This window comes from Rhizophagus irregularis, chromosome 23 (genome assembly GCF_026210795.1).
Source record: "Rhizophagus irregularis chromosome 23, complete sequence".
Taxonomy (NCBI): domain Eukaryota; kingdom Fungi; phylum Glomeromycota; class Glomeromycetes; order Glomerales; family Glomeraceae; genus Rhizophagus; species Rhizophagus irregularis.
The window spans coordinates 3,464,733-3,488,916 of NC_089451.1; the positions used below are offsets into that span (position 1 = coordinate 3,464,733).

The window sequence follows — 24,184 nt, forward strand, 5'->3', positions numbered from 1 at the left end:
GTTATTTAAAAATTCCCTATAATGTTAATGAAGATCTCGGAGAAATGCATGCACATTTATTATGAATTAACTGAATATATCCTAAGTATTGTTCTATATATATGATATGTTTATTTTATGATCCAAATCAAGTCGTTTAAATTAAATCACATCTTAACGCGAAAACGGCCGAAACATGCATTCTTTTGTTATAAAATTATGCTAACCTTAATGAGAAATTTAGTATGTTTTTTAAAAAAAAGATATACTGTTGACATCATAATTTAATTATAATTTAATTATTCATGACTCATTATAATTTAATTTAATTTGTTGATATCATAAAAACTAAAGATTAAATGTTTATTATTTACAAAAAAAGCTAATATAAAAACATACGCTTATTATTATAAAAAATTTTGTATCATAAACTATTACTAATATTAAATTACCGTTATTATATAAATTTTTATCTTTTTTTTTTTTCGTTTCTCGATTCCTTTGCCCATTTGTCCCACCTTATTGACCCTATTTTTGACTAGAAACCTGCCACGAATGAGTTTAATAGAACTTGAAGCAGCTTGTTTTTTACTCTATTTTTTTTTATAGAAATAATTTTTTTTTTTTTTTTTTGAAAACGAGAAAACAGAAAAAAAATGAATTACTATTATATATAAAATTAATTTTGTTGAAATAAATTTATAACATGATATTAAATATCTCCCTAATATTGAAAATGATAAAAATTTCTCTTTTAAATAAAATTTTTATCTCCATTAAAAATTATTAAAATAAAATCTTAATAAATACTTACGGAAGATCGAGCACTGTTAGCTCTTCATCTGACCTAAGATAAATTATTTTTTCAATTTTTTTGTTCATTATAAAAAATGATTATTATATATAAATTATATAAATTATGTTAACTTACCATGGATCCGGATTATATTCACGTTCTGCCATTTCGTCTTCACAATCTTTTAAAAACAAAGAAAATATCAAAAAAACAAATTAGTATTTTACAAGTGAAAAAAAAAAAGTACGATTATTGATAAAAGAAGTACTTACTTTCAATATCGCATGACCCTACTGGGTATGAATATACCGACGATGTGTGTAATAAAGATAAAATAACGATGATGGATAAAATATAAAATAAGAAGTTGCGCATTTTTTTTTTTTGATTATTTTACGAAAAAGATTTCAAAAAGTTTTCGTTTGTCGCTGAAAAAAGAGAAATAAAAGAAAAAATTTGTTTATTTATATAATATATATATATATATATGTATGTATGTATCTGTTTAAATTATATATATTCGTTTTTAAATTATATATTCGTCTAAACTTTTTTTTATTTTCGATTTCTTTTTTATTTTCAAGATCAAATTGAAGAAAAAAAAAATTTTTAAAAAAAATAAAAACGAAATCATGACCATTTATATAATATTTTGAAAACCAAATAAATAAAATAAAAATATAATAAATAAATTTTAGACATATGTGATCGACATTAATATATATTAAAATGAAGTTACTTAATATAGCTTATCATTGTCATGATTTTATAATAAGAACCTTAATTAGTAATTGTATTGGTGTTAAAATTATTTATTTTAGTAATAACCTTTTTAGAACTTGAAAAAATATGGTGTCAAATAGTGGCTAACACTAAAATTTAATGGGGAACAAAATCACGCCAAGAAAAAACTTCTAGAACTTATATGGTCTTGCCAAGAAAATCAAGGTGGACAATGAAGTGCCAAGAGTTTGTTCTATTAGTCTAAATTTTCGGAAATCACAAAGGGTTCTTTTAAGACATTATTTTAAAAAGAAAGAATATGAAAAAAGATGAGAACGAAAGAGATAAACTTGAAATGGAAAAAAAGATTATTACAAATTACAAAAAAAAATGAAATATCGGATGACTTTAGATCGAATGATCTCCATAGAATAAATTTTTGTTAATTTATCCGAACTTAATTAACTTATTTAGTTACTATAATAAAATCAAAATTAATCAACATATTAACAAATATACTAATCCGATCCCAAAACTCCGAATTTTATCGATGATTTTTACCTTTTTTGGTTCAGTTATGACGAGCCTTTTGTAAACAAATGATTTGCAATAAGTAAGAATTTTCCCTTTGGCGTTCAGCAGTTCCCAAAACGGTCCGAAAAAAAAATCCTTAACATATTCAGTATAATTGAACTTTAACTAAAAATTACTTGTTAGTGGCTAATCTAGCACAAACTTTACTTAACCGCCAGGCAACGATTTTCACAATAAATTTTCCCTTTTAGGAGAAATTATTTTAATATGTATAAATCTTATCTAATAAGTTTTTCTCGGGGATTGCTTTTTCTGAGAAATTTTCTTCTAATTTTTTTCAATGAGTACTTCCGAAATGATAATAATAATAATAATAATAATAATAATAATAATGCGCAGATTATGAGAATTATGAGCACGTGTAAAAGTTGAAACAGGGGTGCATATGGATCGACTTTTTATTCCTTGGCTCCGAAATTTAAGATCAAGAAATGAGAGTCCATATTTGTGATCAATACGAATTATTTTTAGTCCCAACAGCTGATCTACTAATTAGAATATATGATATGCAAAATTCGGTGGTACGGTGAGTCGCTGTCAAGGGATACTTTATTATTTACGTAATAAATTAAAAAAATTTTTTTTTTTTTTGAAGTTCCGGTCGGATTACAACGGGTTTCATAATTCGAGCATATGTAATATTTTTTAAACATGTATTAAAAATTTGATTATTAACTTTTTATAGCAAAACCACCAAACGTTAATTAACTATAAAATTTCCAGATTTGGATTGAAGCTCATCTTTTAACAATTTCAAAAAAGTTAGAAATTATTAATTACTAATTATTATAATTATTAAAAATGTATATAATAATGACTTTACATAAATAACTTTAAATCTTCTTTGTTTCGTCTGATATTTTTGTCTTTGTTAACATTTAAATATCTATTATAGGATAATTAATAACCTCATGATAATAATATTCAGGATCATAATTTTTACGGGTATCAAATTTCCACATTAAGAGATATGATATTATATGATATTATATGATATTCAGTATTATAACCCCAATTCGGCATGTTTGATATTTGTTGTTTGACATGCATTTAAATCAGTGTAATCAGTATAACTTATTTGATAATTAAAATAAATCAAAGGTTTATATAAAACTAAATTTGTAATTCCCGATTTTTGATATTAGATATACATTATCAGTTATATTTAATTCAGATAAATTTATATTAACGTTGGACCATTTTTTATAAGAAAATGAATTCATTTTCGATATATCTCGTATTCTCTAGAAATGGATGCTGTAATCTATTTGGAAGAGTTTATTAATGCAATCCTAGTTAAAAATCTATTTGGAAGTTTATTAATGTAATCCTTGCTAAAAAATATATATATTTACATGTATATAAACAAATTTTATTATATGTTTATTATTATTATTTAATTCATTAAAACATTAACATATTTTTTTATTAAATATTTATATATACATATCAGATATCGATATTAGTTAGTTAATTAGACTAAAGTTAATAAATTTTAGGTAATTTGGTCATAAACATGTAATAAACAATCATAAATTGACAATATAACTAAAAATCATGTATCATTGATTAGATGCCAAAAACGTGCAAACATTACACAATATTATAAAAAATTATTACGTCATTTATTATTTATCAAAAATTAAGCTATATATTCTTCTATCCCAAGTTTGATCATATAAAAGGAAAATAACCCCGAAAATAAAAGTAAACTAGTCTCACAAATATTACATTAATTTAAAATAATCTAAGCAAACTATTCTAAATTAATACTTATATTGTAAATGTCATTTAAGGTACATCCGATTATGATACACAATTTATTAACATAAGATGATCGTAAGGTAGATGAAACTGTCACGTGATTAGCTTCGTTATTCTCATACAAAGTGTATCGAAAAAAATATTATTCTAAGTAATTTTTGTGTGTCAGGAAGGAATTCGTACAGTTGTTAGAGAATTTTGTCCAATCCGTATACTTTATTTTATTAAATACAATTATGAAAGAGATATTCTTCTCGCTCAAAGTGTTTGATGCTGGGCCTGTAAAAAATTGCATTGTATACTGTATATGTATATAGGATTCTCGATGTCTCAAAAGTTCAAACACGTTAGAAATTAATTAATAATGTTTCACCTTAGATATAGTAATTTGCCAAAATCTAGTATTATCAAACATGATGCAACGCATTCACATAGGTCACACATAGATATTGTTCCTTTAATTTCTACATTAGAAACCATCAAAAACTTTTCTCACGAGAGATACAGGGGCGATGCATGTTTATATATTATAACAACATACACCTTTATTTTCTTTCTGCATGTATTTCAAACTCGCAATTTATGGAGTATACTTTTTCCGGCAAAATTTTCTGACTAGTTTTAGTAAATGTATACTTGAAATTATTTAACACTACCAGAGCTAATGTAATATAACAAATACTGCATAAATGTTATAATATTAAAATGGATGAAACGGATTAAAATTATTAGTGCATATATTAACATTTATTTCTTTAACTTCGTTTTACATTTAGTTTTATCATTTTATTTTGTATCCTTTATGTCTATTTCGTTTCATAAAATCATGTGGACTATTCATACAGTACGAGGATCATTCCAACAAAGTACTTGATATTATTTTCATCCAATAAGTTTGACACAACAATCTTTTTGCTCATATTTTCATGAAATCCGAAGTAGTTCATTCTTTAAGTGTTGGCAATTAGCCCTACAAAAAAAAAATTCTGGAAAAAACGATCATTTTTCTAGTTTTTTATTCCAAAGAAACTCGGACACGTGATCATTTTTCTGAAAAATTTTTTTATAGGGATAGATGAAGAGGTGTTGCGTTTCTCTTTTTCACAAAAATTGAGTGAGAGATATCCATGAAGATTTTCGCTTATATTAAATGTAAAAGTATAAAAATTTTGCAGAATAAAGCTTTGTTTTTTTTTAATTGTTTATAATCAATAATTTTAGATGTCTTTTAGTATTATTAGTATTATGATTCTCGTCTGGAGATCGGATCCCCAACAAGGGTGGTTAGATGTGTCCATGGGTTTACTAGGACCCCGAAAAATACATATAGAGGTCATAAATGATCGGCAAGATTTTGGCCTAAAATAAGCAACTTTTCAGGGCCGGAATTATGATAATGCTGGTCAGTATCAAACCGGACAATAAAATTTAGGCCGGCATTATCTAAAAAAGCAAGATTTTCATGAAAATTTAGATTCTTTTTAAGCAAACTCAAATGTGACCTTTTTATGTATTTTTTGGGGTCCTGGTTTACTTCTGCGCAATTCCAATGACCCACGATTGCTTTGATAATTTTGTTTCCAAGACACATTTATCACCCTTGGACACTACTTCTCTTTGCTCAGGATGGTTATCCATAGGGGCAATCTGGTCTAGATGCTGAAAGAGAAAAGTCTAGTAAGAAGAATATTGAAAATGAAAACTCAAAGAAAATATCTAGCCCAATTTTACTGAAATATATGGAAAATGGTTTTGATACTCGAAATTTTAATTAATTTGAGCAATAACAACCCAAAAAGTAAAGAGCACCCAAAGTAAGAATTACCATGATCAGAAGTTGGATGTATATAATGAGCGCAAGACATTTCCATAGTGGCCTTGTTATTAATTTATAGTTTTAAAAGGTTTTGAGCAAGGAGATTTATAGCGTTGGGAAAAATATTCTTTTTACGTCCCCAATTAAATTAGGGACGAAAAATAATTATTTTTTTTCTCATACAAGTAATACAAGTAGATTTCACTAATCAAATCTAAAAAAAATTAAAAATTTTATTTCTGAATAAATTGTATAATTCGTAGATTAAAAATAGAATATTTTAATTATTTTGTGATATTATTTATTTCTAAGAAATATTCTATAGATCAATCATCAATCATGATTAAATAATAATAATATGATATAATTGATATAATTAATTTCCTTTTAAATAATAAAAATAAAATAAAATAAATAAAAAGGTAATTTCGCGCTCATCTTTCTTCATCTAAAATCAATTTTAAAAATAAAAAAAAAAAGAAAAATAATTTTTTTGATTAAAACATTTCATAGTAAAATTCTATTAATTTTATTTCATCTTTTTTTCATTTTATAAAAAAAAAATTATATACTAATTTCCTAATTATTGACAACTTTTTAAGATGATTTATCCTCGATACTTTGTCTTGATCCTCGTTATTATCTTGTTCTCCAACGATGTATATTCTTCATGTACTGTACATGCTACACCACAGGACGCGTATGTGGATGGGCTATGAATAATGTGTACGAAAACTCTGACTGTATTCCTAATCATATTTACCAATGTAACTCGGTGGGTTATCCTACAACTAAGGATTATGGTCCGTGTACTTGCGATTGCATTAAAGCTGCGCCCAATCATCATTGTGACGCTTGCTATAAAGTATGAAATCTAGAAAATTTTATTTTAATACATTTTTAACATGTATAATAAGCTTTTTGTAAACTATTAAATAACAATAAATAAAATAAATAATTGCAAAATTATGTCACTATAAAAAACTAGTACCAAAATTTAATTTAATTTTTTTTTACTAAATATGGAACTCAAGGTGTGGTCTAACCAATAATGGTTTAATCTTATTTAACGCCTATATATAAATATTATAAATACTGTACAGATTTTACCAAATTAATTTTAATCTTTTTTTTTACACATTACTATTTTACAATTTTACGTATGATAAAATAATGGAAACAAAGGATATAGTACAAAATAGTGTCAAATTTGTCAAATCTATCGAACCTAGTTTATGCGAACTATGTGGTCAAAAAAATACACATCGTAATTGGTGTAACTCTTGTTACGCAAAACTTTTTCAAGAACAAGCCGTTAATTGGACAAGTGGTAATCACGATGTAGATGAATTTATTCTTCAAGCGCAAATTGATGCAAAAAGTCATTTTGAAGTAATTGAATGGATCCCTTATGAGAATTTTTCAAATATTCAATATCTTGCCAAAGGTGGTTATGGTGAAGTTTATTTAGCAAATTGGGATGAAGGTATGATCACTTGTTGGATTGATGAGTTTAAGGATTGGTTTAGAGATAGTGGCCAAAAAGTTGTTCTGAAAAGTTTATTCGATTCTAAAAATAAGATAAAAGAATTTTTGGACGAGGTAAAAGTATTCTCGTAAATCTTATATTATTCATCGTTACCTAATTATTTTTATTTATTTATTTTTAGCTTAGACTTCAAGTAAAATCATTCGATACTGCAGGAACTCTTGGGATTACTCTTTGCTTTGGAATAACTCGCAATCCAAAAGATGGTAATTTTATGATGGTTATGCAATACGGTCCATGGGGTTCTCTTCGGAAATATTTAGATAAGAAATTCAAAATATTGGTCTGGCATAAGAAATTAGATATTCTTTGTGATATAATTAGAGGTATTCTTAGTATTCACAGAGCTGGGTTAACTCACCGCGATTTGCATGGTGGAAATATAGTTATGGATAAGAATTATACTCGCATTACAGATTTTGGCTTAAGTAAATTGGTTGTAAAAGAATCTTCTAGCAAGAAAAATAAAATTTTTGGGGTTTTACCATTCGTAGCTCCTGAGGTATTATGTGGAAATGATTACAATAAACCGGCGGACATCTATTCATTTGGTATCATTATGAATGAAATGGCAACTGGAATACCACCTTTTAATGACATCCCACATGATTCCGGGCTTGCTCTGCAAATCATGAATGGTCTTCGTCCAAACATTAACAAAAAATTAACACCACAATTAATTATTGACTTAATTAAACAGTGCTGGGACAACGTGCCTGAAAAACGACCGACAGCTGAAATATTAGTTGAAATACTTCGTAAAATGAAAGATGAATCTATAATCAATACTACCGAATTATATAAACAAATTAAAGTAATAGAAAAGTCTATCGAATTAGATCAAAAGATTTTAGATGTCAAAGATAGTTCTATTACTTACGAAACACATCCACAAGCTGTCTATAAAAGTAGATCGTTAGAAATAAATAAGTCTTCTAAGATTAATTCTGAACCTACTATTGGTAATAATTTTTTTTTTATTAACTAAACATTATAGTCATAATACCAAGCGTGATTTTTTTTTTAAAAAAAAAATTAAATTGATTTTCATTTTTTATCTCTTTTTTATAGAGTCAAGTCTCATGGATTTAGTGGTTCCTGATGATTCTGATGATGATTGCTAAAAGATTCATTTCTTTTTTCACTCTTTATTTATATTTACATTTTTTTTGACTTTACTTGATTAGTCAACATATTATTTTGGCCTTTAGATAATATTTATTATCGCTTTAAATATTATTGGTTAATATGTAAAGCTTTATTTTATTTAATAAATTATCTCTAATTGACATTGAAAATAATAATCACTTTGTAATAACCTTTCCTATATCTACATGCATCAAGTGCTTAGTATTATCTAATCATTTCCTATCAAAGAGAATCATTAGAAAAAATAATATCAGTTACGTTCGGACAAATCTTTGATAGAATTATCTTTGAATGAGATGCAGTGTAATATTGTAGTAGTTGGCATTCATTCATGATCTTTGGAAATGGAACGATTAGGAAAACAACTATAGGAGTTTTGTAATGAAGAATTGAAAAAAAATTAGAGAACATTAGAAAGATTGCTACGTTGAGTAGATAGTCAATCAGATAATACAAGAGGTAATGGAAGGAACTTTTCTTGCTTTATTTATGATGGAATAGAGGTATGTCATCGATCGATTTCTCATAATACCATAATTGTCTTTTAAATGACGATTGATTAACGTCCACAATTTTTTAATAATTACGGGAGATGCGTACCGATGCGCATAAAAAATTTAGGGATGTAAGAACCGTTCATTACCGATATGCTATACAAATGTTTGGATGAGAGCAACGCAATTTCCTTCAAAGACATATTCAGGATTTGATTCTAAGATTCACTTCAAATCGTAGAAAAGGGGACAGGTCATGCTTAAATTCTAATAGATCCGTATCAAAATATATACTATTCGTTGAAAATAAATTATATTGGCAAAGTATATCTTTGCGGATATTATTTATTTTTTATCTCTTGCTAACTTTGGAATTTACGTTTTAGATTCGTTGTACTAACACAAGACCGACAACAAAATCTCGACACAATCCAATATCTTGACAGGTCAAAATCCTGGCAAGTCAAAATTCCGACAAAATTATAACATATTTAAACTCTATATATATATATATCGATATAATGACTTGTCAGGATTTGGATTGTCGAGATTTTGTCAAGATTTTGATCAGATACCAGTGTTCATATATAAGTATACATCCAAATTTTAGTACTTATACTTTAAATTTACTTTTTATTGTACTATACTGTATAATAAATTTAAATATAATTTTTATCTTTTAATTAAAGGGTATTGCTAAATATCACCAGTGGTGATCGTCACCACATATAAAATATTTTTTGAATTTTCAAAAATTTTTGACTGTGACATTATTCTAATTATAATATAAATATCATTACTATATGTAAATTTATGGGTAGAACAAGTTTGCCTTAGATTATAAAGGCTGTTGTTTAGATAGTTTTTGAGAAAAATAGGAAAGTTTGATTTTATAAGCAAAATACAATTTTTTGTTTTAAAAAAGATTTTTTTTAGTCAAATTTTCAAAATTTTAGTGTGATTAGTATCTACTCAGGTTTGTTTTACACATTTATTATTTAAATTGAAATTTTTGAAAGAAAAATTATGATGTGTTTTTTAACTCTGGCCAAAATTATAATTTTCGGCCAGAATTAAGTGGTGTGGTGACGATCACCACTGGTGATATTTAGCAATACCCTTAATTAAATATACAGATAAAATTGAATTAAAATCAAAGCACTGTATAATAAAGTTTATTAAATTTATAATTTATTTTATATAAAATAAAATTCTGATTAATATTTCTTTTCTGATTTACATAATTTTTTTCTGCTTTTTTAATAGATTACTCAAATTCATAAGATTTTTTGTATTATTACAAATCAAAAAAATTTATATATATATATATATTATAATATTTATTTTATATTTTATATTTTATATATACTAATTTATATTACCTATTATTAAAACAAATTCCTATTTTGAATTCAAAAAAACTTGTTAAATATTAATTTATTTTATACATTCAGTTATATATTAATGATATATAGAGTATAACTGGTCCAACTTGTTGGGAATTTTATTAGTGATCTTATGTATCCTCTTCTATTCATCTAATAAAATGTATGTTAACTCTTAATATGTTAACTCTTAAAAAAAAAATTAAAATGATATTATATTATATATATTAGTAGTAAAATACTTAACTAAAAAAATTGATATTAAAATAATTAAAATAATATTAATAATATTAAGATAACAGTATATTAAATATTTAAATTAAATTTAACAATACTATTTAAATAATATTATTTGAATATCATTTAAATATTATTTGAATGTTTTTTTTTTCCCAACCCCTTTTCCTTTCAAAATTAATGAATTTAAACCTAGAATAAAATTAGTTATGTTGTTACAAGATCTATTATAACATTGTTAATAATATTTTTTGTCTTTTTATAAGTCCAACTATACCACCAGTTATTACTAATTAGTAAGCACATCTGATTTTGGTTACACCACAATTTTCCAACAGACAATTTCCTGACAGGAAAATTTTCTGACAACTTTGACCAGCATTAAAACTAATGTAGGCCAACGGTGTTAAGCAAAAGTCTGGTTAGGAAAATGGATGTCAGGATTTTATCTAACATCACTGATTTTGAGCTTTTTTTCCCATTTTATAACACTTTGATAAAATGTGATTTTCATTTAGTGAGTTTTCAGACTGTACTGAATAATATTATTTGAATATTATTTGAATATCATTTGGATATTATTTGGATATTATTTGAATATTATAATAATAATAAACTTATTAAAATGTAATTTTTAGTAATTTTCTTAAAAGATAAATAATATTACAATAAAATAAACACTTGCTTATGATAATACTTAATGTATACAATGTATTCTTTGATTCAGTTTATATCTATACTATAAAAAATATATATATAATATATTATTCAAATTATTTTGAGCTGTTATAATAATAGGTAAGGTCCAGCTAAAAAAATTTTACTATGATTTCTTTAGGACCAGAACTATAATAATACTATTCAGTTTCTAAATTAGGAAATTAAATTTCTGGCTGGTATTATCTAAAAAGAAAAGATTTACACAATTTTTTTGGCAAATTCTAAGTAATTTGAAATCTTACCTATTTATATATTTTCTGGGATCCTGTCATAATTATAAGTAAAATTCCAAATTTAATTATGGCATTCCAAATTATTTTGGCATTTTACATAGTAAATTATATATAAACTAAATGAATTACAGTATTTTTTATGGCATTCCAAAATAATTTGAGCAGCATGTATATATATTATATATTATAAATATATTATTGAATAGGATTAATTTTTATTCATTTTATATTTAAATATACTGTAAAACTAGATAACATGCAAAAAATTGGATGAAATAATTAAATTAAAGAGTAGTATCCTTCTTAAAAACTAATTATCTAATTTTTTACTAAGATTTATAAATTTTAATCAATGCTATTGATTGTTTTTCATCTGGATTTGCTAAGTTTAAACCAGTCTATAAAACCATTTACTATCTTTTTTTAATTACAGTCTTATAAATGTAACATATATAAAATAAAATGAATATCATATATTGTTTGACCTACAATTTTCTTATGTACATTTTCATTTCCCAAGGCAAGCATTTTAGCAGCAAGTATTTGTTTCCCTAAAATCATTTATTGAATTAATGTTTTTTAGAATAATTATTGTACAAAAAAAAAAAATATTATTTGTAACATTATGTGTATAATAATGTACATGTGATATGCCTATCCCATTAAAGTAGATTGTAGATGTCATCAAAATATGGGATTGTCAAAAATCAAAAACTTACAAACCTAAGGCTTGCCCATAAATAACAGTCATGATTACTAAAATTTGATAGTCTTTAGATTATTGAGGAATAAACATAACAAAAGATTACTTTTCCAAAATGCTCACCAAATCTTTAATGGCCAACGATTTAAAGCAACAATGCGAAGAAGATCATGGACTAATGTGTCAGTTTTAGTTCAACCATCCCTATCGAATCATGCGAAACATTCATAACATCATGCAGTTTATCAAAAAACGTTTTGACATAGTTGGCAACTGTATTTCCTGTTTATTTTCCTTTTCTTTTTTCTATTCTATAATTTCTTCATGCTTGTCCACATTGAAATTTTCTGATCTTAATATATCATAGTCAATACTTCGTGACTAAGTTCTGTACATAACTTTATTTCGAGCTATTGTAAAATTGAAAGTAGGAGGAGAAAAAAACTGCTGATCGAAGGGCATATGAAACAGGATGAGAAAATTTCGCGATGTAATCGTGTAGATCATTAATATAAATTTCGCAAAAGACTTAGTAACGAAGACATTATAATAATTTGGTAATTTATTTTTCAAATATTTTATTAATAAATTTCAGATACGATAAGCTTTTTGAATTTTCCAAACCGTATTTTTTAAAACGATGTCATGAAGATCGTCAAATCTCCATATAATCACCCTCAAACCTTGACGTTAAAAGTACCGCCATCAGCGTATTCTAACGAAGTTTCGAACCAATTTGATGGAAGATAATTGGTGCACTATCACACATAATTATTGGATAAGAAAAACATTTGCTAGTATAGCTCATCTAGCAGTTTTGCGTGTCTACTAGCTATAGGACAAATTTTTCTCATGTAGGAACTTCTTGCACACTTATCAAACAAGAACTAATTGCTTGGTGTTGGCGTAATTCCAAAATTAATCTTGTGGAATAGTAACATCATTAAATTTATTGACTTTATAAATAAATGATTGTTATTCCACATATTTTTTTTTTTAAAAAAAAAGTCATTGAATGAATAAGTAATATTAATTCATTTCATTTGACCTTTTTCAAGTAAACAATAAATCATCCAATTCGCGCACAAAAAATCCTCATCTTTTATTAACCAAAATAAAAAACCTTAAAAAATAAAGATAGTTTTACGCTTTCAAAAAAAGCAAATATTTTTCTACACCTCCTGCAACAAATACAAAATTTTTAATAGTCAACAAAGGATTAATATAGAATTACCCAAAAAAAAAACAACTTAAAAAGACATACCAAGTATAAAGACATCCTTTCTTCAATTGTGTGTCAACTTCCACCAACCTATTAACTAGCAGCTTGACGGGTCAAGAATTACTTGACCCCATCTTTCACAGCTTGAAAATTAATCAATAACATAATTTCATTGCTTTAGTTTTCCTATTTTAATTTTTATTAATTAAGATATAAGGGGAATGATAAAAAATTAGCATGACATTCAAATAAATTATATAGATTTAGAAGATACAATTACTCGTTTTACCTGAAATGATCCCAACCTAATTTCTGGTCGAGGATCTTTATATTTCTTTATCTATTGGTAGTCTAGCATCTTGAGATTTAACAATAATACAAAATCCATTTCTTTTGGTGTTCTACTTTGAGTTCCTGCGTCATTACAATATAATAAATAAAATGGCAAGACGATTAAGTAAATTAGATTAGTTTAGCATATGCAATAACTCGTTTACCTGTAGCATAAATACCCGTTCTTAAGAGTTTCAATATAATAATATTTTTTCATATCACGTAATAAAGAGATCCACACACTGTACAGCAAAGATCGTTAAACAGTGGAAATAATTTATAAATTCACTTGGCAAATATTTATATATTCTTTAATATCAGCTCCAGCTGGACATACTTCATTAATGCAGTAATGGTCATGCAATACTACTAAAGTATTTATTTTATAATGAAATTCTTTAACCGCATGATTCCTTTTTGCTTATCAAGTAAGACATTGAATGCTTTAATCGACGTAAAATAAAGCTATTTATATGACTGAACGACAACACGTGTTTTTTATTGTAAACTATGTACTGTTTATTTAAAATCTTTTGAAATTACATAATATAAAACTACATATAATATAAATACTAATATATATTTACTGTATATATTTAATGGACGATAATATGTATATAATGGACGATAGTAAAAGATAAATATATATATATAATTATATATTTTTTCTTTAAAAAAAAAAGAGAATAAGATTTATTGAAAAAAAAAATATTGGATAGAGCATTCTGATAACCATGATATGTCCGAATACTCTAAAAAAAAAGAAAAAGATATTTTTAGACAGAATCAAACTTTTTTATAACGCGAAAATTCTTTTAATTACCTCATCCTCATTATTTAAAAATTCTTCCCAACAATTACGCACCAACCATAAAATTTAAGTAATATACAATTTTAAAACGTCTCTATTAATAAATCCTGGATACGTACGAATATAAGTTACGACAAAAGAAATTGTCGTTAGATAGAAAACAAATTTGGATAATACATCTCGACTTTCAACGTTTGAGTCGATGTTGGTATTAGTGCTTAATGTTAACTTCATTTCAATAAAATCTTTTCTCTTTTTTTTAAAATATAAAGAATGTAAATTTTTAATTGAGGACACGTAAAAAAGATTTTGATTTAAAAAACACTTAAAACACATTTTTAATGACAGCGACAATATATCGATTTTATACAAATTTTAATAAAGTGTGGCTATCGTATAGAACGTCATTATAAGCCTCTTTTCAGGAAATATATCAAATAATCTCACATGAAGACAGACATGGAGAAAGAAACCGAATCAGGACTAATTTTAATTAATTAATATATACCGTGAGATTTTTTCAGCCATTCGGTACGGTCGGGATATTAATTACTAAAAATGAAATAACATCCTGTTCTGATTCCCAATGTAATATTTACAAAATTAATCTTCAAATTAAAAAGACCATTATGATCATTAGCAAAGTGATTTTGTTACATCATATTGTATGAATCTCGGGAAAACATTGATAAATTAAGGCATATTAATATAACGATAAAGTATGGAGCTAAATTAAAAGTTTAAAAAATGCCCGTCATTACCATACGTGATTGCAAAATTACCAGTAATCAAATAATGTAATTTTTGAAGAGGCTGGTGATTTTCCGTCGATTTGGCTACGTATATCTGTAATTCGTGTACCACAGCACCAGACAATTGTTTAAGGAGGTGTGAATTTTTTTTTTTACTTTAATCGATTGTTCTGGATCGTTTTTACCAGATGTAGAAATGAAAGAAGTGCATTTGTGAAGGAGTTTTTGAATCATTCAAATTTTTCATCTCTGAACAATCTCTTCATATGAACTTATTTCATACTAATTTTCATAAGATCAATTATCAAATTGATTGATCAATTTAAGAGTTGAAATATTTCCATATTTTCATATGAATTAATTTCTAAGCGTTTTGGAAATAATTTTTGTAACTTCATCATAACGCGATTATCGACATTCATTATCTACTTTTTACACGAGAAAGCGGATCACGTGCAATGATACAATGCACCCAACATGTCTGTGCGACACATCATTTTTTTTATCTATCTGTGTGTCCGAAAAATCACTATTATAGCAACTGCTGAAGAAATTATAAAGTATAAAACGAAGGAGCTTATCGACTTCTTGAGGTCTTGAAGGCTTCGAAAATTTAGAAAGGAAGAAGTTTAATGTGAGAAAAACTCGGAAGTTATGGCATCGCTATGGAATGTAAGGAAAAAAATTGTCCTTGTACAAGACTAAGAAAGACTTGAGTGAAGTGTTAGCGAAACATGGTTTTGATGGTAATGGGATAGGCACAATCTGTCAATTTCACCAAACGTTATCTTCTCAGGTTTATAAACAACAAACTATTATGTGTGAGTTAACTCTTCCGCTTTCAAAAAAACATATTCACTCGAGGATGATAACGAGGAATTGCAACAAAAGATCGTTATTGTTATATTATAATTTTTATTAATTTTTTTCTAAACGGACTTTATAATGGTTTCCATTTCATAATGGTAACGGACTTTATAATGGTTTCCACTTCATAATTGTTTCCATTTCAATGTATAAAGGAAATAAAGCGGAGGTTGGGTAACATGGGAAGCATTCTAGCTGATAGCCTGTCGAAGCATTATTACCACAAGGAGCAATATTTGATGAGACACCCTTCGGATTTGATGTTCTATGCACTAATAATTCCACAGTGGCGAAGCAATGCGCTGTGAATATACCTCATTAAGAGAATAACCCAAAAAAAGATCTTACTTTGGAATCCAGCTTGAAATTGTCGGCGAAGAAAACTCTAGAAGTGTTTATTACACAATCGAAGCTCTCGAGGAACTTCTTTGCATCACAGAAGGAAAATTGTACGAATGTGGTCATTGGTTTCGCCCAGAATCTGGTGCAATTCGAAATTGCGTTGCAGGTTAGTCATAAGACAGATACCGCTTTTAGGAAGAATTTCTTGCACAAGTAAAAATCTACTCAATGTCGATTCTGCCTTAAAAGAGGGTCTGAGGATGAAAAAGAATTGCATAAAAACGTGAAGCGGGTGACGGAGGTTATTGTTGTGTTACTGATGGATAGGGTGGATGTTGATAAGAAGCCAGTGATGAAAAAGCAACTGGTTCAAGGGTATTTCGAAGACAGGAGAAATTTATATATTAGCATGGACGTCTTGTATAACGAGCTAGCATTTATTTTTGCATGTATTAATAAAAATTTTTTCTCGGCAAATTTCATCGAATATTGTTCGCCCAAAATCACGTAAATTTATTTTTTTATCAAAGTATTAGTCCATTTCCCTGAAGAAATATTTCCTGGAGATATGCACGCTAATCCTTCGGACATTCGTTTTTGATTTACAAGGAGAAAGTTACCAAAGGTAACAGGATTAGCAAAATGATTAAAGATATGGGCTGCGGGATTTACCAGCGCTATAAATAAACAAGCGAGACATATATATCTATTTTTTCGGAAAGTATCACCATGGGAAACCAAGAGAGCTCATCTAACACCGAAATCCCGTTTGATATGGGAAACTTGACTAGTGTCGAGGACATCAATATGGAGGACTTAACCCGCGATCTTTACAAAGTGTACTCAAGACGCAATAGAGTCCTTAAAGTAATTGCATTAAATATATTGAAATATCTCCCAGAGGAAATTTTTCAAGAATGCTATCCTAGATTATGGGTCATATGAAGAATATAAAAAGCAAAAGATCCACCAAGATCCCAAGATCGTTTGTTTTAAACGTTTAAACGTTTACGATGATATTATCCATCGGACTTGTGTGAAAGAGAGAATCATTATATTACTTTTGTACAACTTGATTTTGATGATGAGAGTTTATTCGAGAAAACGTGTGCCAAGTGTTCTGAAGTAATCTCTAAGGTACCTTTATCAATTGGTGCGACTGTGACAACTGCTACCATACAGACATAAGAAAGCTGATACATTCCAAATGAAAAGTTATGCCCAAATGCCCGTCAATTAATGATCTTGAAAAGAGGAATGAAGTAATTAAGGAAAAACCTCCAGAAAGTCTGAAAAGAGGTATGCCCTATCCAGTTTTTCAAATATAACAAGCATAACCTGAAAAAAATAACCTGAAAAAAATAACCTGAAAAATCATGTGAAATTTTTCATCATCCCATTGTGAAGGAATTTCTTATTAGCAAAATTGCCCATTACTGCACCACAGTTATGTGAACTGCTCTTAACACTTGTATTCTGAAACTTTATAATAAAGAATTTGTTATATATAATACAATAAATGTATATTATGTATATTGAAAAAAAGATTTTTTAAATGTATTTTTTATATAGTGATACATTTAACAGAGAATAATTAATATAATAAAAATGTATAATATATATTATACAAATTGTATGTAAGATTAATTCCAAAAAATTTAGCCATTAATATAATAAAGTTTCAAATTTACAGTTTAATGAATTAATACATTTAACAATTATATATGAATTTAATCAATAATTTTTTTGAAATACTATTTAGAAAAAAATTTAATTTTTTCAGTTTTTTTAAATCAAATAATAATCTGGTATAAAAATAGTAAAAAGTAAATATAATACTTTTTTTAAAAAAAAAATCAATGCATATTAAATTAAATAATAAAAATTTTAATTAAATAATAATTTTTTTTAAAAAAAATAGCTTTTAAATTTAAACTTTAAAAATTCAAATATTAAATTTTTAATTTGAAAATATTACTAATATTTCTTATTATTTTTTTAAAAAATAGCTTTCAGATTTAAATTTCAGAATTTATCTAAAATACTAAAAATATAAATTAAAAAAAAGAAATTGCTTCTTTTTTATTTTAAAAATAAAATCAATATTCTTTTGTTTTTTTATTTTATAAAACAGCTTTTAGACTTAATTACTTAAATTTTAGAATTTAAATTGAAATATTAAAATATAAATTAAAAGCTTTTTTTTTTTTATTTATATATAACTAATATCTTTTTGTTTTATTTAAAAATAATTTTTATACTTTTTATACTTAAATTTTATTAGATTAAAATACTAAAAATATAATAAGTTAAGAAAAATCATAGTAATAGTTTAAATATATTTTATTTAATAACTTTAAAATAATATATAGTATTTATTTTTTAATATAATATTATTTAATGTGATTTTTATGTTTAATCTTAATTTTTTATTTATTTAGTTCAAGTTAAGAATTTTTATAATTTAACTTATATTAAACCAATTTAATTTTAATAATATACATTTTTTATATATAATAAATACTAACTTGAATTTACTATAAATTATAATATAGTAGATAAATGTAAGTTCAGTAAAAAAATTTATATATATATATTTATTATTTATATCTTTTATATCTTTGGTTATTATTAGTTTAAGATTTTTTTTTTGAGTTAAAAATTCAATAATCATATTAATATTGATTTTTTTTCTCTATTTGCTATTAAAAATTAGAAAATAAAAATCCTTTAAAACCCAATAAAAATTTTCTGATTCTTAAAGACTTCAAAACTAATTGTATTAACTTCTTTGTCCTATGGTTCTAAATGAAATACAAGAAAAATTATTATACTCTTATTAAAGAGTAGAATTATAATATTACAAATAAGTTATTGATCTTCTTAATGTTACCAATTGTATTTATATTATCATATAGAATTATATTTGATGGCTTTATATAGTTTATATTGTTATTATATATAATGAGTAAGATAACATATTTACATTTGTAACTGGCTAATGGCACATAAATATAAATAAATTTCTGGGTTTGAACCTGTAGTAAGATCTTCATTTTTTATTTGAGTTATTGAGTATAAATATTAATATTTGATGTGTATTATTATAATATATGTATTAAAGGTTATATACATTCAGTAAAAATTTATACACTATACTCAATAGGATAACTCTACCTTTTGTCTTACCTTTGTATGTATGGTATAGTTTTTTATTTTATATAGTATAGCTTTTTTATCTATACTGTAAGTTACTTAATCCAATCCCTAACTCTAACCCTACTCTAACCCTAATCTAACCCTAATCTAACCCTAATGGGCTTTGAGAATGATCAATAGCCCATGCTTTGACATCCAAGGCTCTTTTCTTCTTCTTCTATTTCTTCTTCTTCTCCTCCGATCGCGACTGCTGCTGCTGCTACTGCTACTGCTACTGCTACTGCTACTACTGCTGCTACGGCTTCGGGAACGACGCCGGCGTCGTTCCCTATACCTATACGTCTGTCGATCCACTCTCTGCTGCAGGTACCGCCCTCCGTAACCTGTCTAAAATAAAAAGAAAAAAATGTAAATGACATGCATCCGTACTCTCTATACTCATATCACCTGCGATCTACCCTGTTTCTTCTGGCAGCCCAAACCTGCACTTAAAATAAGGCAATAAATTAATATAAATGCAATGAATTAATGAAAAAAAATCAGTTAAATAATTAATAATTACGTTCTGCCAACCAGAACTCATCCAAGAGTTCTCATGGAATGTTTCGTCATGTATGAGTTGGAAATCCTTCCAGATTTCCATTTAACAACCTCTCCAAATTCTCATACTCTGACTTCAATGTATTCCACTTATTTCTACATTGATCTTTTGTTGGCGCAAAATTTTGTACCTATACATTAATTAATGCAATTTAAGACTATTCAAGGGTATTCAAAACTTGACATATTTATCGCAACAATTTTTTAGCACTCCATTATAAAAGACTTTAGGAACAAACAAAAAATTCAATGTACGAATGAAGAATTTCAAGTTCTCTTTTGTTTATAGCAGTCATAACATAACATTCTCATTATAACTATAATCAGTGCAAACGTCTTTCAATGCAATCATCAATTTCATCATTCTTAAGCATAATGATCCCTTGTCAGTTAAATTGAGTGGCAACAAGCCGATCGTTCAAATATATGTTGCTTGTTCCCCACAACAATTCAATCTGGGTGTCACTAGCAATAGCCCTGACAATTACTTTTCTATTTTTTGAATTTCAAAATGAGAGAGAATCTATCCGCGAGTTGTCCCATTGCATCATGGTAATAATTTGTGCCTTCCTTGTCTCTTATGTTAGGTTTTATTTCGAGTGGAGTAACAAGCTGTGGCCATGAAGGAACAATTCCTTCAAGGACGGCAAAATCAATCTTGGCAGTTGAATCCTTGAATAGTTCTTATAAGTCGTGAATAGTCCATGGGTCTATAAATAACGACCTTTAAGTGCCATACTAATCGTGATTTCAAAATTTTTGCACATCTTTACAAATTCTCCATAGTCATAATTTCCACCAGAGGTAAAATATTCGTAGAGTACTCGCAATGCAACTGATGTTTGGCCAATACCCACATCTATATCTGTTGCAGAAGTACCATTGCCAGAGCTAACGTTGTTGGCATACATCTTATTTTTGGTCATATTCAAAGGAGTCGGCTTTTTCAGTACCTGGTCCATTAGCCAATAGGGGGATAGGGTCAATCTTTGACAAATTCTATTTCGAAATCCATTTTGAGTAAAATTGCCTTGCATTAATATTTTTCATTGCCTTATCTCGAACTGATAAAATATATAAATTAGCGCGCAACCAGAAACAGAAAAAACAGGATAATGGTTAAAACCAAGAAACATACTTTGGGTAACACAATTTCACCAGAACGCTTCAAAGTTTAAACTGAATCAACATTATTCCAATCAACCGCACCTACATGTATGAATAGTGGCAGGTTAGGATACAAACCTAAAAACAATTACTTAAGTAATTTAACTGCGGATACTGTACCTTGTGGAACTCCTTGCTGGAAAGGAACTGCTTTAATACGGGAAAAAAAATAACATTAGATCAACTCGATAATATTTTTCACTGCGAATTTCTTGTTCGAGAGGTAAAACGTTGGGAGACACTTACCGGCAGTGGCGGCGGGAACATGTACAATTATGTGGATTTTACCATGATCCTTGTAATCCTTCAGTTCTTGAAAATAATCATTAAACTTGTAGGCATTTACCAACTCAACGCCTTCTAATTTGTTCCTCAGTAACACCTTTAAGCTCCTCTATATCACTGAGAGCAATGTTAACCTTCCAAATAATCATAGTGTCAGCGTCAATTTTTCCTAACATAATTTTTTTTATCCCAAATTAAATACTTGAGTCATTAACTGAGAATTGACATGAGCTTTATCACCAATAACGTTGATATAACAAACTTTAACTGAAAAAGCATAACAATTTCCTAGGAATATACAATTTAATGCAATTTCCATTTTGGAGGTAATACTGTAAAATGATAAAATGAGAACAAAATATACCTTTTATAATGACGACATGGGCACTTCGAAAAAAATAGCAGTAAAAAAAAATGATGACGAGTATTTATCATAGCGGTCGTACGATTGACTAATGTGGCTTTGTGATACAGACTATAGTGGAAATTCGCTGATTTTATTTCTCAATTAGGAATGAATTCCTCGATCAAATCCTTAGGGCAACTGCGCCAAATCGATGACTTGGCAAACCATGCTTAGACGAAAGAAAAGCCAAAGATACCATTTTGTGGTCCCAAACTTTCAATTTGGTAGTGTAAACCATGTCCCATGTGCTGAAAATCTGAACGAGGTGGAAATTATATTATTTGGAAGATCATATCATTTTCATCAGGAAGCATCACTGTGGACTGCTATGGTTATATGTTTGAATGGGAAGACTTATTGGGTATTTTATGGTCGCTAAGGGATTATTGGAGTGAGGAGACAAAGGGATTTCTGACAAAAAAGAACTCGAAAGAAACAACATTGATTTGGTTTCTTTATAATTTTTACTTTTATATGAACTTTCGTTTCTTAGTATCTTTATTTAACTATTTCACTTCATATAATAATTTTTAAATCATTAATATAAAACACACTGTACTTTAACATTCCTATTCGACAGTAATACGTTTAAATAAATAACATTTAAATTTTAAACAATGTTACCACCCATAGTTAATAAGTTATTATGGTTTGTCTAACGTTGATCTCAAAACTAATAATATAAAATTAGAAAATGTATACTTTTTAAAATCAGTATTAAAAATTGCTAAATTAAGGTACCAATATTCTCCAATTTTACAACTATCCATCATAAAGGCGGGAAGTATTACGTACGATAATAATTAAAAGTAGAAATTGATTACCCTTGGAACTATCCCACGTTTATCTTACGATATATTGTGGAGGCCATCTGCGTCACAATACGTCCAAGATAACACTAGCGACAAAATTTCATTCGTGGACATATCAGTATTCTTTCTCTAATTTATTGGTTTCCATTGTCCTCCTTATTATCTCTAGTTTCTCAACTTCCAACTTTTTTACAAGCTCTGTAGGGCTTCTGGGTTATCAATGAGTTCAATTAAATCGATACAATTATTTCTTGATTGTAATCTAAGAGATATTTTCATTCTTGTTGAGTACTGCTGATTCCAATTAGATTGGGAACTAGAAAATTTTTAAATGAATAATAATAACAATAACTACACGATGAGACATACCGTCAATTTATATGATTTATAGTACTATACAAATTAACGGTGCTAGCGTCAAAATAAGGTTAAATCCGTTATTATTTTTTGCATTAAGAAGTATAAAAAATCAATTTGAATAAAAAAATTATTCAAAAATTTATTGGAAACTCAACTCCTCAATCCAATCAAATATACATAAAAATAATTTTTTGGCGTAATCTTTTATAAATGAAATTAAATAACAAAACAAACAATGAATTACCAAATACGTTGTTACGAATGCCTTTTTTTAAAAAATTATAGAATAAAGAATATAAAGAATCAAATATTTAGTTTAAGGTATCGGGACATGTATCATGAAGATTTTATCAGATATATACATATGTACAGTATGTATAAATATATTATTATTATTTATTTCGTCACTTAGACGTTTTTTTTACTATTTTTTTTGTTCTTTCACCTTTTTAGGTTTAGATCAATCTTTAGCCATATAACTGCTTAATTTATCTTCCCATAATTTATTCTTTAATAAGTCATACAAAGTGACAGAATTAACTTACTGATATTCCCCTTTCCCACTTTATTCAAAATTCTAAATTAATTTAATATTCTACTTTATATTAAATTTTTAAATTTTTAGCAACAAAAATAAATGTATGAACCAAATATATAACATAAAAAATAAACAAATCACAGTAAAAATACAACATACGAAAATAAAAAAAAATCGAATAAGAAATAACAAACTCTATATCTATTTTAATATCTTCTATTTTTATTAAGTGTATATTTATCCCACACACATGATACCTTATAGAATCCTCACTATAAAACGCCGCATCACAATATCTTAGGTTATGACAAAAATAATTCTTCCCGTGTGAGACCCCAAAACTAGCCTCCATTCTATATCCTTTATGGTCTGCTCTATATATGTAGGC

At 26.8% G+C, this 24,184-nt stretch overlaps 6 protein-coding genes across 7 annotated transcripts; 2 read left to right on the top strand and 4 right to left on the bottom strand.

The window, feature by feature from the left end:
- Positions 1–306: 306 nt before the first annotated feature.
- OCT59_015689 (uncharacterized protein) lies at positions 307–1,386 on the bottom strand. 2 transcript variants are annotated; one of them, XM_025321807.2, is made up of 4 exons: positions 1,048–1,386; positions 911–956; positions 794–826; positions 307–572 (listed from the first exon to the last, which is right to left on the bottom strand). In XM_025321807.2, exons 1-4 carry the CDS (start codon positions 1,148–1,150, stop codon positions 518–520), a joined length of 237 nt encoding a protein of 78 aa, XP_025167907.1. In that variant the 5' UTR covers positions 1,151–1,386; the 3' UTR covers positions 307–517. The 2 variants fall into 2 exon arrangements, with proteins under 2 accessions (XP_025167907.1, XP_066003006.1); XM_066140203.1 differs by having other exon boundaries at positions 467–703.
- A 5,398-nt stretch (positions 1,387–6,784) lies between these two features.
- On the top strand, positions 6,785–8,515 carry OCT59_015690 (uncharacterized protein). Its single transcript, XM_066140204.1, has 3 exons — positions 6,785–7,274; positions 7,343–8,183; positions 8,293–8,515. The coding sequence occupies exons 1-3, from the start codon at positions 6,846–6,848 to the stop codon at positions 8,343–8,345; spliced, it is 1,323 nt and encodes a 440-aa protein (XP_066003007.1). The 5' UTR covers positions 6,785–6,845; the 3' UTR covers positions 8,346–8,515.
- An 8,683-nt stretch (positions 8,516–17,198) lies between these two features.
- OCT59_015691 (uncharacterized protein) lies at positions 17,199–17,414 on the top strand (the record flags this gene model as incomplete). Its single annotated transcript, XM_066140205.1, has 1 exon — positions 17,199–17,414. One exon carries the CDS (start codon positions 17,199–17,201, stop codon positions 17,412–17,414), a length of 216 nt encoding a protein of 71 aa, XP_066003008.1.
- A 2,387-nt stretch (positions 17,415–19,801) lies between these two features.
- On the bottom strand, positions 19,802–20,271 carry OCT59_015692 (uncharacterized protein; the record flags this gene model as incomplete). The annotated part of the gene is made up of 3 exons (XM_066140206.1): positions 19,802–20,015; positions 20,087–20,115; positions 20,191–20,271. The coding sequence occupies 3 exons, from the start codon at positions 20,269–20,271 to the stop codon at positions 19,802–19,804; spliced, it is 324 nt and encodes a 107-aa protein (XP_066003009.1).
- A 449-nt stretch (positions 20,272–20,720) lies between these two features.
- Positions 20,721–21,154, bottom strand: OCT59_015693 (uncharacterized protein; the record flags this gene model as incomplete). Its single annotated transcript, XM_066140207.1, has 2 exons — positions 20,721–20,900; positions 21,002–21,154. The coding sequence occupies 2 exons, from the start codon at positions 21,152–21,154 to the stop codon at positions 20,721–20,723; spliced, it is 333 nt and encodes a 110-aa protein (XP_066003010.1).
- A 248-nt stretch (positions 21,155–21,402) lies between these two features.
- Positions 21,403–21,999, bottom strand: OCT59_015694 (uncharacterized protein; the record flags this gene model as incomplete). Its single annotated transcript, XM_066140208.1, has 4 exons — positions 21,403–21,437; positions 21,516–21,542; positions 21,642–21,789; positions 21,883–21,999. The coding sequence occupies 4 exons, from the start codon at positions 21,997–21,999 to the stop codon at positions 21,403–21,405; spliced, it is 327 nt and encodes a 108-aa protein (XP_066003011.1).
- Between the last annotated feature and the right edge of the window lie 2,185 nt (positions 22,000–24,184).

Bases quoted from the DNA above. Each gene is read 5' to 3' on its own strand.
- OCT59_015689 (XM_025321807.2), bottom strand. From the start codon at position 1,150: ATGCGCAACTTCTTATTTTATATTTTATCCATCATCGTTATTTTATCT. The intron at 957-1,047 runs GTAAGTACTTCT...TGTTTTTAAAAG, and splicing joins AGGGTCATGCGATATTGAAA to ATTGTGAAGACGAAATGGCA. The intron at 827-910 runs GTAAGTTAACAT...AATTTATCTTAG, and splicing joins GAATATAATCCGGATCCATG to GTCAGATGAAGAGCTAACAG.
- OCT59_015690 (XM_066140204.1), top strand. From the start codon at position 6,846: ATGGAAACAAAGGATATAGTACAAAATAGTGTCAAATTTGTCAAATCT. The intron at 7,275-7,342 runs GTAAAAGTATTC...ATTTATTTTTAG, and splicing joins TAAAAGAATTTTTGGACGAG to CTTAGACTTCAAGTAAAATC. The intron at 8,184-8,292 runs GTAATAATTTTT...TCTTTTTTATAG, and splicing joins TAATTCTGAACCTACTATTG to AGTCAAGTCTCATGGATTTA.